General features: G+C 44.5%; 2 protein-coding genes across 2 annotated transcripts; both read left to right on the top strand.

Moving 5' to 3' along the window:
• Window positions 1-337: 337 nt before the first annotated feature.
• On the top strand, window positions 338-1,864 carry Pmar_PMAR019337 (chaperonin, 10 kDa, putative; the record flags this gene model as incomplete). Its single annotated transcript, XM_002784814.1, has 3 exons — window positions 338-426; window positions 522-636; window positions 1,712-1,864. 3 exons carry the CDS (start codon window positions 338-340, stop codon window positions 1,862-1,864), a joined length of 357 nt encoding a protein of 118 aa, XP_002784860.1.
• A 6,479-nt stretch (window positions 1,865-8,343) lies between these two features.
• Pmar_PMAR019336 (hypothetical protein) lies at window positions 8,344-8,757 on the top strand (the record flags this gene model as incomplete). Its single annotated transcript, XM_002784813.1, has 1 exon — window positions 8,344-8,757. The coding sequence occupies one exon, from the start codon at window positions 8,344-8,346 to the stop codon at window positions 8,755-8,757; it is 414 nt and encodes a 137-aa protein (XP_002784859.1).
• Between the last annotated feature and the right edge of the window lie 4,628 nt (window positions 8,758-13,385).

Genomic DNA, 13,385 nt, shown 5'->3' with positions numbered 1-13,385 from the left:
CTAAGATTCGTATCGGGCTAGTAAATGTCATTTGTGTCTAAACAAGGAACTAAAAGATATAATGCACAACCACTCCTTTTGCATGAAGATGGATAGCAGTCACTATAACAGCGAAGCGGAGTAATACTGGGCCTATGACTTTGGAACTCAAGGCGCACCTTAAAAATAGGAGTTGAGCATAATCGATCAGTTGGGCGTAGCGAGATTTGAAGACCTTGGATTTCCTGTATTTCCTCAACTGACTGCTCATTGAACAATCTATGATGGACTCCGTTTAGATAACCTTGCCCTCGTCTACGGTGGTTGTACAGGTGATTTTTATTGGATCGATACGCCCATGTCTGTAGTACACGCCGCTACTGCTGCTTCTAGGGTTGCCAGCCGCTTCATCCCCCTCCTCGATCGAGTCCTAGTGCAGAAACTTCGGTGAGGACCCTTCTAGAGTGATACGCGCTTGCACTTGACAACCTCGCTCTTGCTGCTGTACGGCTGTAGGAAAGTACTGTATGGTTGTTGTTCAGTGTGGAGTCGAAGACCGCTACAGGAGTGTTCCTGCCCGAGGCTGCCAAGCCGACTATTAACCAGGCTGTAGTCATGGCTGTTGGTAGCGGTAGGATCCTCAATGATGGAACTAAGGTGAGATAGAGGAAGGCTACCATGTGAGGTATGCTTTCGACGCTTCTCGGTGGTCGATACAGTTGTATTGTCGTCGTCGTTGTCTATACAGTGTGTATCATCATCATCAATACAGTTGTATTGTCGTCGTCGTTGTCTATACAGTGTGTATCATCATCAATACAGTTGTATTGTCGTCGTCGTTGTCTATACAGTGTGTATCATCATCATCATCATCAATACAGTTGTATTGTCGTCGTCGTTGTCTATACAGTGTGTATCATCATCATCATCAATACAGTTGTATTGTCGTCGTCGTCGTTGTCTATACAGTGTGTATCATCATCATCAATACAGTTGTATTGTCGTCGTCGTTGTCTATACAGTGTGTATCATCATCATCAATACAGTTGTATTGTCGTCGTCGTTGTCTATACAGTGTGTATCATCATCATCAATACAGTTGTATTGTCGTCGTCGTTGTCTATACAGTGTGTATCATCATCATCAATACAGTTGTATTGTCGTCGTCGTTGTCTATACAGTGTGTATCATCATCATCAATACAGTTGTATTGTCGTCGTCGTTGTCTATACAGTGTGTATCATCATCAATACAGTTGTATTGTCGTCGTCGTTGTCTATACAGTGTGTATCTGTATCATCATCATCATCAATACAGTTGTATTGTCGTCGTCGTTGTCTATACAGTGTGTATCATCATCATCAATACAGTTGTATTGTCGTCGTCGTTGTCTATACAGTGTGTATCATCATCATCAATACAGTTGTATTGTCGTCGTCGTTGTCTATACAGTGTGTATCATCATCATCAATACAGTTGTATTGTCGTCGTCGTTGTCTATACAGTGTGTATCATCATCATCATCAATACAGTTGTATTGTCGTCGTCGTCGTTGTCTATACAGTGTGTATCTGTATCATCATCATCAATACAGTTGTATTGTCGTCGTCGTTGTCTATACAGTGTGTATCTGTATCATCATCATCAATACAGTTGTATTGTCGTCGTCGTTGTCTATACAGTGTGTATCATCATCATCATCAATACACCTGTACAGTGTTTGTATTTTCAGATCCCTATTTCGGTCCAGCCCGGTGATAAAGTTATTATCCCCGAATTTGGTGGTATGAATTTGAAGTTAGACGGTGAAGACTTCCAAGTTTTCCGTGACGATGACATTGTGGGTAAAATCGTTTCACAACAAGCAACGACTACGGAGGAGTAAAACTGCTGTTGTTTCCGTGAGAAGTAAACACTTGAATGCTTCAGTTTCTTGGCATATGAGGAAGCGTTGAGGTTGTTAATTGTATCGTACTGGCTTGATTGGAGTTTCACGATCACCCGTTTCACGTGAGGTGGTGAAGAACGCGATATTCAACGCGGTGATATGCCGTAGTCGTGAAATATGTTTTTCACTAGTGTTTTTCATATCACTAGGGTGAAGAAACTCCAATGTTTCTCAACTGAACTTTTGAGGGTTTCGTGTAACTGAAGCACTGTGCGAAAATATGGACGCAATATGGGAATATGGAAATTATGTGGTTTGTCATTGATTCCTGTAAATTTCTACACTGGTTGTATCATCAGTGAGGGAAGCAAATATGATATTCCAACACTGAAATTGGGTATCTTAGGGTAGCGTATAATCGTCCTTATTTTGAGAAGACTCTTATCGCCATAAAAACAACGAAATGCTAAAAATTATTTTTTTGTAGAGATTGATCACGTGTAGGAATGTAGTTTTACATACCACATTTGGAGAGTATCGTCTTTTACGAACATATGTAGTCATTCATCAGGGCGTGTCCTTACAAGGAATTATCTAACTCTTGAGAAAAAACGTCCCCCAGGGTTTGATAACAGTGGGGAAAGGGATGTTACTAATGTGATGACATTTACATGGGAAATTGTCGAATGTTCCTACTGGGAACATTGAAATTTCTTCACCCTAGTGATATGGAAAACACTGGTAATGCGTATCAGTGTAAGTCTTGGCCAGGAACTCATCTACCTCTGAGAGAAAACGTTTCCCAGGGTTTGATAATAGTGGGGAAAATGATGTTATCAATGTGATGACATTTACATGGGAAACTGATTGAAGAACGTTCCTCCCGGGAACATTATAGGTTCCCGGTGTGTCTTTCGCATGTCCGAAGCGATGTGTATATATTATGTGAGTAACATGACCATGGAGATTGGTTTTTATAAATTCTGTAAAATTGTTATTGTTTCGAATGCTGCTCATGCTCGCCAGGAACGATATCCAAATTGCTTCTTTTGGTTTGAAGTCGGTGACGATAAGTCCAGAGGAGCTCCTGGTGGTGGTGAGATGTGATGATTCAACTATGTGTTGCTCGTTATCAAGGACCGATAATGAGGAGCGTATTTATGCTAGAGGTGGAATCGGTGTGGGAAAATATGCATATTGTCAGCTACATATGTAGGGCACACTTGTGAAATTTCTGAGGAAAATTTTTGGAAAGTCTTCATAGTTTCTGTGCGCTTTTATAAGAATCTGTATATAAGCTTCTAAACTCATTTTTCCGACGCTGGGTGGAATTTTTGGTAAGGCGGTGTCACCAGTCACCCTCGAATTGATACTTGAAATTGGGAAGTATATTGTCCCTTGTACAGTTCTATCGCTTCGTCAACTCATTTTCGCGCTATGGTGAATGAATCGGCCGATGTGGAGGAGTGGTGAAACTCGATGTGGTTTGGAATGCGGATGAAACTCTCGAAGATTTTTTGGAGTTTCACGACACGTTTGACGTGAAAAGGCGTAAATTTCCGCGACCGATAAAACAATTATTTTATGCGAAGTGAATTGTGAAATATGTTTTTCATATCGCACCGGTCGTGAAACTCCACGGTATCGTTCAACGCGCCGACTCCTGTTCGCAACTGGTGGTAGACGGCGGCGGCAGCAGTTGAGGATTTATTATTGGTTCTCGCTCGGTGTTGATCTGGAAGTAAGAGATTTGTAGGGCTGGATGACGTTAGGGTACGAGGCGATAGTATCCAAACTCAACGATGATATATTGTTAAGAAAGTTTCAAAACCCGTTTTATGTGAAGTGGCGTAATACCTTGTAAAAAACCCGATATTCGTGCTATGTGGTGCAATTGGAATGCATCTTCCATTCGTGTTTTCGAGTCGGGGGTGAAACTCTATTATACTGTCTTCGATCAACGAATATTGTTGACTATTATGGTATTCCAACTTCGTTATTTATTTAGTATATCCTATTAGAAATTCCGCGTTCATGGTTGAGAAATCTCGATTGGGGGAAAATTATATTTTTTCCATTAGGGTTACCTGGTAAAATTTTCGGAATCGTTATACAGTTGTTGTCGGTGTTGGGAGTATATATGTCGTCGGTTTCACCAGCTGGGCTTGCGAGTTCCCTCGATGAGTGTAGAAGTTTACATATGAACTATGAAATGATCAGAACGATAATCGTATTCGTGTTTGAGTCGAAGTGAATGTCCATAATCAGGGGTCAACGGGAAGGGTGATGATTTTGAGCGTAGAATTCAACATTTTCCCATGAGCACTCACCAAACTATCTATACTGTCACATCGCAGGGTTTACGGCGTATTATTGGTAACAGTGAATGTACTCTGTCGCATCTTTACACTAGTATATGGGGTTATGCGAGGCTACACGGTTTAAAGAGGCCCCGAGGGACTTTCCAGACGGATGATCAGCTTGCGGTGGTCTTTGGTAGAAGAGGTATCATTCATTACGATGAGCTTCCTGCGCTCATATCTCCGTTGATCTCGCTGGGGAGAGCACCGGTTCAAAACAAAACAATAGAGAAATCAGATTGTGAAGCGCGTCGACCGAAGTTGTATATACCAAATGCTGAGTTGAAGAAGGTTCTTGAAACTGACAGGCAAGAGGAAATATGCACTTTTGAGGAAGCTGTGAATGGTGTGAAGAATTATGCTATTGCGAAGGGCCTTATTCTGGAGGTCCACCCGGTGTTTATCGTTACTGACCAAACACTGCGTCCGCTGTTTCCTATGGCTTCAGTACCGCTTGGTTTAGTAGGCAATTTCATATGGTATGCACTTACGCCGTCTACTATAACAACGACAGATTTCCCGAAAGAATATTTCAACCCGCAAACTGCAGCGATGAGGCCGAACTCAGCTCTAGCCAGGATCGTTGGTGAAGCCCCGCAGTTTCCTCAAGAACTTCTACTTGAAGTGGCAGCTTATGTGCTCCGAAATGGTCTTCAACGAGATGGACGTGTTTGGGTCGATGATAAAGTTGCCGCATTAGATGCAACTTGGCACTGCGGAAGTACAATAAGTAAATTGAATCTATTCAGACGTGTGGTTGGGAATACTACTAACGTGGAAACTGACGTGGTAGAGCTTCCTCGTCACCATCCCTTGAGACGTGAGACGGCTTTATCGAAGATATTTGAGGTTGGTCGCAGTGAACGCCGGGCCTATGATTGAGCTGTTACTATTGTTTTTCCACGTAATATGTTGCGTTGACCAGTCGGGAAGGTGTTCGAACTGTAATAAAAGTTGAATATCTATCACAAGGTTTATTGGCGATTGAGCATTGAGATTGCAGCATTTGGCTATACAATTACTATGTGAACATTCCGGTAGTGACATACCGTGTATTAGTAGAAACTTTTTCGAAATGCTGTCGCCGTTCATACGTAGTCTCTGGGCAACTCTTTGCATCTCGAGAGTTTTTGCCTTGCCCGTGGATCGGTTTAGGATCTCAAACGATATTGAGGCAGGTCGTATCCGGGATCCTTCGTTTCTGAAGTTTTCTTGATTCAAGGTAAGAAAAGTCCAAAGCGATGCAGGAATGGCGACGATAGACGCCGAGTATAACTCTTCTATGTTCTACTGGTGGATGACTTGGTATTTCGAGCTGAAAAAGTCTAAAAAAAATAAAATTTACTCTTTTTTTATTAGCTTGATTTTTCGAGGTACTTCCCTCTTACTGATCAGATGAGGCTTTACGAAGCGTACTTCCAACAACGGCTCCTCACTCTCAGTGAGAGGCGCTGTGGAGTGGCTGGCGATGCTTTACGTTGAGTAGACGTGCTTGAGAGTGCATCAAAGGGCTACAGTCGTTGACTCATGCAGCTCCTCCCGGTGGGTCACGATGGTCTCCTGGTACTATTTGTGGTTCTCGAACATATCCGTGGCCAGCAGTTTCACAATCTTTTTATCGCCCTCCTCGGTGTAGAGAGTCCAAGAGTTGGGCACCAAACCAGTTTCAGCGAAAGCGGTAAAGTTAGCATGAGTTTTGGGTCAATACCCTCCGCTCCACTTCCAACCCACTCATGGAGCAACTAAACATCTACCTTCACAAGGCCGTGATGAACCCAGCCATCCTTCTGGTGTTGTGTATGATGACATTGTATATGACGATTGATTTATTGCTCGCATATTGTATATTTGTGCCATCATCGCTCACCAGGATACCCGCATGACTATTCGAAACCGTCGAACCTAATGATTCCTTCAATCCGATTCTCTCTGATATTGCGTTGTCATCTGCTGGTTCAACAGAGTGTGACCGACGTCGAGCCGGCGAGCAGTAGACAGGACACCACGTGGCTTGTTCTCAAGTATGTTCGGAGTATTGATAGTTCTCTTCAGCGCTTGCATTGGCCCGAAGAGAAGCCCAGACAGCAACTCATCTTCAGCCTGCCACTTCGTACATGGCATCCGGTGGACATAAAATAGAGCAGAGGAGAGGGAAGGGACCCTTCCCTCTCCTTTATTTGGGTCCCTTTCAAAGGGAGAAAATGGAGCTATCAAACCTGGAACTAAGCTAACTGAGAGTAAGAAAGAAGAGAAGATTTTATCACACACGTAATATCCAATCCAATGCCTAACTAAAAATGTTACCCCCTCCCCCCTTGGAATTAGCGCCGCAAAGTGTAACGCCCCCCCCCCTCGGCGCGCAGTTCACAGTTAGCGGATCCTAGTAACTCCTCAAAGGCGATGGAACTAACGGCTAAAATCCTCACCTAACAAACAATTAGAGACTCTAAGAACGTTTCACACGTGCCTCAGCCTTGCGTGTGAAAGACCCAACCTTAAAAACAACGTGAAGTCAGATCTTGAGTTAGAACTAAGCCTTAGTGCCTGAGGGTGAATATGAGAGACTCAAGTACACATGCCGCTTTCCATCCCCTTCATAGTCCATCGCTCCCCTCCCTTTAGTAGAGTTCGGACGAAAGTAACCCGCTCAAGTACGGCCCTCCTACCGGATCTTCCTTGGCAACCAATATGCCTTCGAATATGTTACCACGTCCTCTGGGGGTAGACGGTCTTGCGCTATGAATTGGAAGGTGTTTGCGAAGTGAACGAAGCGGCCATGCAGAAGACGAAGAAGGAATGCGTCTCTGGTCGATTTGAGTTCGTCGGAAGATTTGAGAACAGATATGAAAAATGTAAATCTTGCTCCGAGGAGGTTCGAAATGGACCTTTCGTCCCACTCATGGTGGATGTAAGAACAGTGTTCTTAGAACATGGTGCGCTCAATGGCGTTCCCGCTGATGAGCCATCAGGTTAACCACAAGTGCACCAGCGCAAGACACACGACGCGTATGATACGCGACAGACGGGCTCAAACCGTCGAGGTGATTCTGGAGAACGAGAATTCATTCTGATCGATTTCGTTGGCACGACCGAAGTAGCTCCGATGGCACCCTTTTGCGGTACAGTTGTTAGTGCGGCCAATTGTACCCATGATTCATGATGAAAGCCAACAAGCACCAGTTCCTGACGAAAACTCCCCCCTAGGGAACCGAAAGTTTTGCGAAGGAACTAAGATTTTTCTCATTTGCATATTTGAAGTATTCTGCTGAGAATTTCTAGGAAGATCCCAGCCGTATCAAACATTAACATTCTCTTCGGTCGTGACACTGTCACGAGTCGTGACTCAGGTGCGTGTGTCAGTGACACAGTGTCACCCATGAAGTGCATAGTGCGGTGCCCTTGCGTGTCAGGCAGACATACGGCTTCTCGTAATACGGAACGCCCGAGGCCTATTGTATTACAGAATCTGTATGATGTGAGTTTGGTCTACCTGAACTCAGGCTGTTAATCTGCAAACCTAAGCACGGGCTCGGGTATGAGGATCTACTGGTTGGGCATGTAGGGTCGGGTGTCACGCACTTACCGCTACCGCTGTCCCCTCGTGCGTTCTTCATGAACATTCTACACAACGATGAGCGAAGCGCGACTGTCAAGTCTTGCTTCTTGTTTACTCGAAATTGCATGCTGCAGTCTACATCGGCGAGGATTCCTTTCAGTATGCATGGTAAAATCGATCAGCTCTCAGACTGGCGGCGTTCGGGTGTCACGTACGAATCAGCTTACACAAGTTATAGTGAAGCGTGAAAGCTAGCCAATAGAAAATTCTAGAAGTCTTCCTGCCTCACATCGGTTACAAGCATCCAATTGTAGAACTTCTGGACTTTGCCCACCCCTTACCTGGGACTGTCCTATGCTTATCTGATAATCACCTCGACATGGGCCTCTGCTCGATGACTCTAAGAGACGAGTGGAGTTCCGCACACAAGTTGGAACTTCAAACTTGTGTGGGCATTTTCGACCGATTGTGGTGTGGCGTAGAAAGGGCCAGAATTGGAATTAGTACCCCTGGTTTAGAGTAGCATTATGAGGCTGTTCACTATAGGCTTCTTTCAACCAATGCTAAACCGACTTATCCAGCTCCTACTCGTCGGTGTTGCTCTATCCCCCCCACCCTACCAGCTCCAAGGTACATATTTCGTGAACAAGGTTGACCCTCCTCTGTCTTTGAGGTATACATTCACAGACCGTGCTACACAAGTGACGATTTCTTTCTACTGTGAGGAAGTTGTCGGACCAGCTAAGCACACCTTTCCGGTTCACAAGTTGGGTGATGGCCTCTACATTGTGAGCCAGCAGCCAATTTATGGGTTCCCCGCCTTCAAAAAACTCTTTGAGCGCAAGTGCCCACGGTACAATCCTCTGCGCGCCTCTGACCTGTGGCTTATAGAGTACGATAGGAAGTTCGACCACCCGTTTATTGATATCAATGGTCGCCAGGTGTTGCTGGCACACCGACAATCTGCCCATTAGTTGATATTGTCTCGACAGTAGAATCCTCAGCGTATCAACCGCTTTGGTTTACCATTATTCAGATATTTGTTGGTCGTCCAATTTGCTCTTATTATGCGAGTACGTTGAATAACTCTCGGTGGTCCGTGTCCAGTTCTGGAAGCTTTTTCAGACAATACCGTGACGTAACGTCACGGTATTGTCTCTGACGTCACTGACGTTGACTCGTCGAGTGTTATAGTGATCGTAGTGCGGTTTGGGTTTACTGCACCAAGCCATCGAAAGGGCCCTTTCATTGCGGATAGTCTCTTTTCCCACAAACATGACATCGATCGCTCTGTTGGCACGCATAGGTTAAGCGCCCAACGCTTAGTACACGTGCCCCGGTTGCGGGATTATTAAACGGATTGTCGGTTAATGATGTTGATAGTAGCTCTATTATAGTTAGTATCACTATCATTGATGGTTAACTCCGTAGACAACGACACTCTTGAGTTAGCACTGGGAAGACTCGACCTTGAGGCTCAAAGGCTCGAGCCGAGTGACACAATAGTAGTTATTTCATTGACTTTTCATGAATATTGATGCCACTTCGCAACTCATTCGTCTGTACCATCTCTCTCTCACTTTTGCCTTATGGATGATCTTCTCCACGCTTAACCTCATTTCTCGTAGGTCTGCGTAATATAGGCAGTCTATTACAGGCAGACCCAAGCTCTTTCCGAGATCCTTTCATCAACAGGAGGACATCAGCTGAGCGGTCAACGCCTCTCATAGTGAGTACATTAAACAATTCTTGCATACGTAACCGTTCGCTCGGCGCTGTACGCGGGAACACATTATTCTCTTCGCTTACGACAGGTACGATTGCTTGTGTACTTTACCTCCTCAACCTTCGGGATCGCCTTGTGTTACACCAGTCAGAGCACAGATTCTATCGGAATCTGCACTCATCCTGGAGATGAAATCGGCCTCCAATCTCGCCACACTCACTGAGACCTTCGATAAATACAAAAGGGGATATCATATTCCGAATACGAGCGCTAACTGATTATTTCATCACGTCCGTCATCCCAGACTGTTGTCTGGGATGTTCGAGCAATGGCTTGCGAATTGAAGAGGTTATCAGATTGATTATCAACTAACGTCAACTGATGTCCCTCCTGATAACCGTCATATTTAAAGAATTCTCGGGATCCGACCGTTCCGAGGAGCCCGAAGGAATCGAGCTTTTCGAGAGCCGTTGGCCGACACAAAACATGGTAGGGGTATGATAGAACTCAGCATGGCCACCTCGGGTCTCGGATTTTGCATGCTTTATGTGGCCGTAGCGAAATTATCCCCTTGGCAAGTATACGTTTCCTTAGGAGGAAGGTCTTTACCTTTGCCCGCGTTGTGCAATTAATTCGCACGTGACAACAGCGACTCGCTGTCAGGGAGTAAAACGACGAGACTGATCGACAATTGAGAAGTGTGGATGCAGTTGCATGCCAACGCAACGAGTCTCGACGATATGTGGTCCAGTTACTCGACTATTCCCCTTCAACGGTAGCGAAATACTCCAATGAACCAAGGTGGATCAAAACTTTTTGGGGTGGAATTATTGAAAAGCCCAAAGGCAATACTACATCGACTCGATATACAGCCCATGGGCCTCGGACTGTAAAATATAACCTAGGCTTACCAGAAGATGTGGTGTTTGAGGTTCGCTGCTAACTAGCACGGGACCCATCAGCACAGGGACGTATGATAGCATCCTCAACGTATGAAAGCGTCCTCAACAGAAGTAAAGCACACCCTGTGTAAACGAGCCACTTCGGGAGGACGCCCTCTGGAGCAACTGAGAATTCAGTGATAAAACAGTTCATCAGTTCCGCCACCTGAGTAATGCTTTGGGTGAAGCGGCTGGGTTGTGCCAACCTGGTCCTGTGAACTTATTTGCCACTGTGGCATCTAGACAGAGGCGGCATTTCGTTGACCTTGCTAGCGAGAATACCAGTACTATTCTTATGTAATGCTTTTCGACACTATCTGTTCCTAAAGGTGGGTAACGTGGGAGAATGAGCCTCATTCAATGAGGTCTACAGCATTTCCAGGTCAATTTAATATTTTGTCTCAATTTTTAATAATTTACCCACTTCTTTTGCGATAATACCCTCTCCTTCAATTTTTCACCGACACATTTTAATTTATTACCAAAAATTTTAATGAAATAAGTGGTCTTTTTAAGAACATCCCGACTATTATTAACGGCATTAGCTTTTGCTACTCCCTAGGGGCCGGTAATTGATCTATTCGTCCCATCGCGAGCCGCAATCCGGGAGAAACTTGCAGTGTCGAGAATGCCCCACACTCGTGAGGTCATTTCCTGACATACACATTCCGAGAATGTGTATCTCAGGAAATAACCTCACGTTGTGAGAATGTCATTCTCTGACCTTACCGTGTAGCATATCCTTCTCACAGAGACAGTACCGAACGGGTAGTAACCTACTGTACACTCGGCAGTATGAGTGGATATGAGATCCGGAGTTTGGTAGTACCACTGGGGACAGCACCATCCAGCACCCCCGTGATATGAGAATCAATCCATTTCTTGTGTGCCCTCTTGAGATAGCTCCATCAGAGTCCTACCGCATCAAGGTGAGACGAGTATGGTTCGACCTTCAGTATATACACAGGAGAAAGAGTAGGTTGAGTTTCTATATAATGATGTAGTCTGATTTCGGTTCGACTGTGCGTGGGAGCATTCTCCCCTGCCGAATTGGTAGTGCCAATGTGAGCTTCGCAGGGTTGATCTGCCTCTCATCACAGATGTGTATTAGAAATTGTACGAGCCAGTCACCGAAGTCTTCCATCTTCATAGAGCCTCGCCTGCACGACCAAAAGTACGCCCTCCGAGTCGGAGTCGGCAAGCTCCATCAGTCCCAACTCGGGACTCCCAGGACATGTATATTTTTTCCTGCTGACTACCCTGTCTTGCGTGACCTCGTTGGCCTCGGACGCTCCTTCCCGGTATTTTCCGATGATACAGTTTCTATTATACAGATTCACATCAGTTTTATGTTGGTGCCGTACGAGTAACAATTTGCGACTCGCAAATGTGTACATACACGCGTAGGACGCATAGTATTTTGCGCGGAGAATTCGACGTGGTCGCTTATGTAGCCAAAACTAACGTCGTTAATTGAAGTCGGTATGATTTTGAAAAGACCAGCTTTTTTTCATTAAAATTTTGGGTAATGAATTAGAATCAGTCGGTAAAAAAGGTATTTTTTTTAGAGAAGTGGGTAAATTATTACGAATCCGGGCGAAATATTAAACTTACCTGGGAATGCTGTAGAGGTTCGGTTAGTCGGTCCGTTGTTTAAACATATCCCATTTCTCAGGACTAATCCTTTTCCCAGTGTCCTAGCCCGCACCATGCCTGTGTGGATGACCGCGGTAGCCGTGTGCGATCTCTCCACGATATACCGACCCACAGCCTTCCTCTTGGAGCTGTCTCATCTTTCTGTCCTATCCAGACGTTTGGGGTTGTGGATGACGTTTGGTGTCGCTACATCATTCTCATCCCCTCCACTTGATAGGACACACTGATGATCTGTACATCACCAGAATGTCGTCAGCTAATACGAATGTCTCAAGGAGAATCGAGGTCCTTGATTCAAGGAACGAACTTCCTGTGAAGATCCAAAATAGGTTAGTTTGCTGTAAGCAGGGGGGAGAGATTCTCTCATAAGTGAGTTGGAACGAGAAAACCTAAAACCATAATCTTGCTCATCTTGCTCTCCCTTACGTTTCCTCAACGGAACACATATCCTTCCGGGCGACTTTGAAATATCAGTGAAAAGGAGCATACCTCTCCTAAATTGGCAAATACACTACTAAAAACAAACAGAATCACACTGACTCAGCGGCCAACAACAGTAGCGCGCGCCAAAGTAATCGATTTCTCTTCACGAATCAGCAACAAACAATACTCAAGAGGATAGCAACGATTACGAGATTTGAAGAGGAGAAAGATGAGTTAAGATTCGTCTACTACTACGAATCAGATCTGAGTGACTACAACAGCGCGCGCCCAGATGATCGATAATGATAACCTAGTAATAATGATCACTAAATATGGTACAAACCTTGTCGTACAACAGACGATTTACAGGTCATACCATCTTCTCGTGAACTTCTATCGAAATCGACACAATAGAGACATACATTGGAGAGAACAATATTCTTTACCAGCACTTAACCCTAGATCCATGCTTAGTAGTTTTATAGGAACCTGAATGATAATTTCATGGCGCAGTGAAGGTTGATCCATGCAACTCATAGATAGATAGATGAAATTAGATAAATGACAACACGGAATTTCACACAAAAAAACCTCAACTGAAAACGATGAAAATATGCGACTATGCGTATTCAATTTCTGCTTTTTTTAGTTCAGTAAAATTCCAAAATCGATGACGAAAAGAAAGTCTCAAATCTAAGTTCCAAAGGAAACTATAATATGAACACGCCGCAGCACTAACAGATCACATACTGTCACTAAAAGCGTTTTCGCTGTGCAAGACCTTCAAGATTCACGCTGCTCGTAGAAGCATAGATGACAACCGAGAATTCATAAACTTCAATTAAATGAAAAATAA

Source organism: Perkinsus marinus (assembly GCF_000006405.1).
Source record: "Perkinsus marinus ATCC 50983 genomic scaffold scf_1104296934586, whole genome shotgun sequence".
In the NCBI taxonomy this organism is placed as follows: domain Eukaryota; phylum Perkinsozoa; order Perkinsida; family Perkinsidae; genus Perkinsus; species Perkinsus marinus.
Note: the sequence above shows the minus strand (reverse complement) of the source record. Positions and strands in the feature narration are given on the sequence as shown.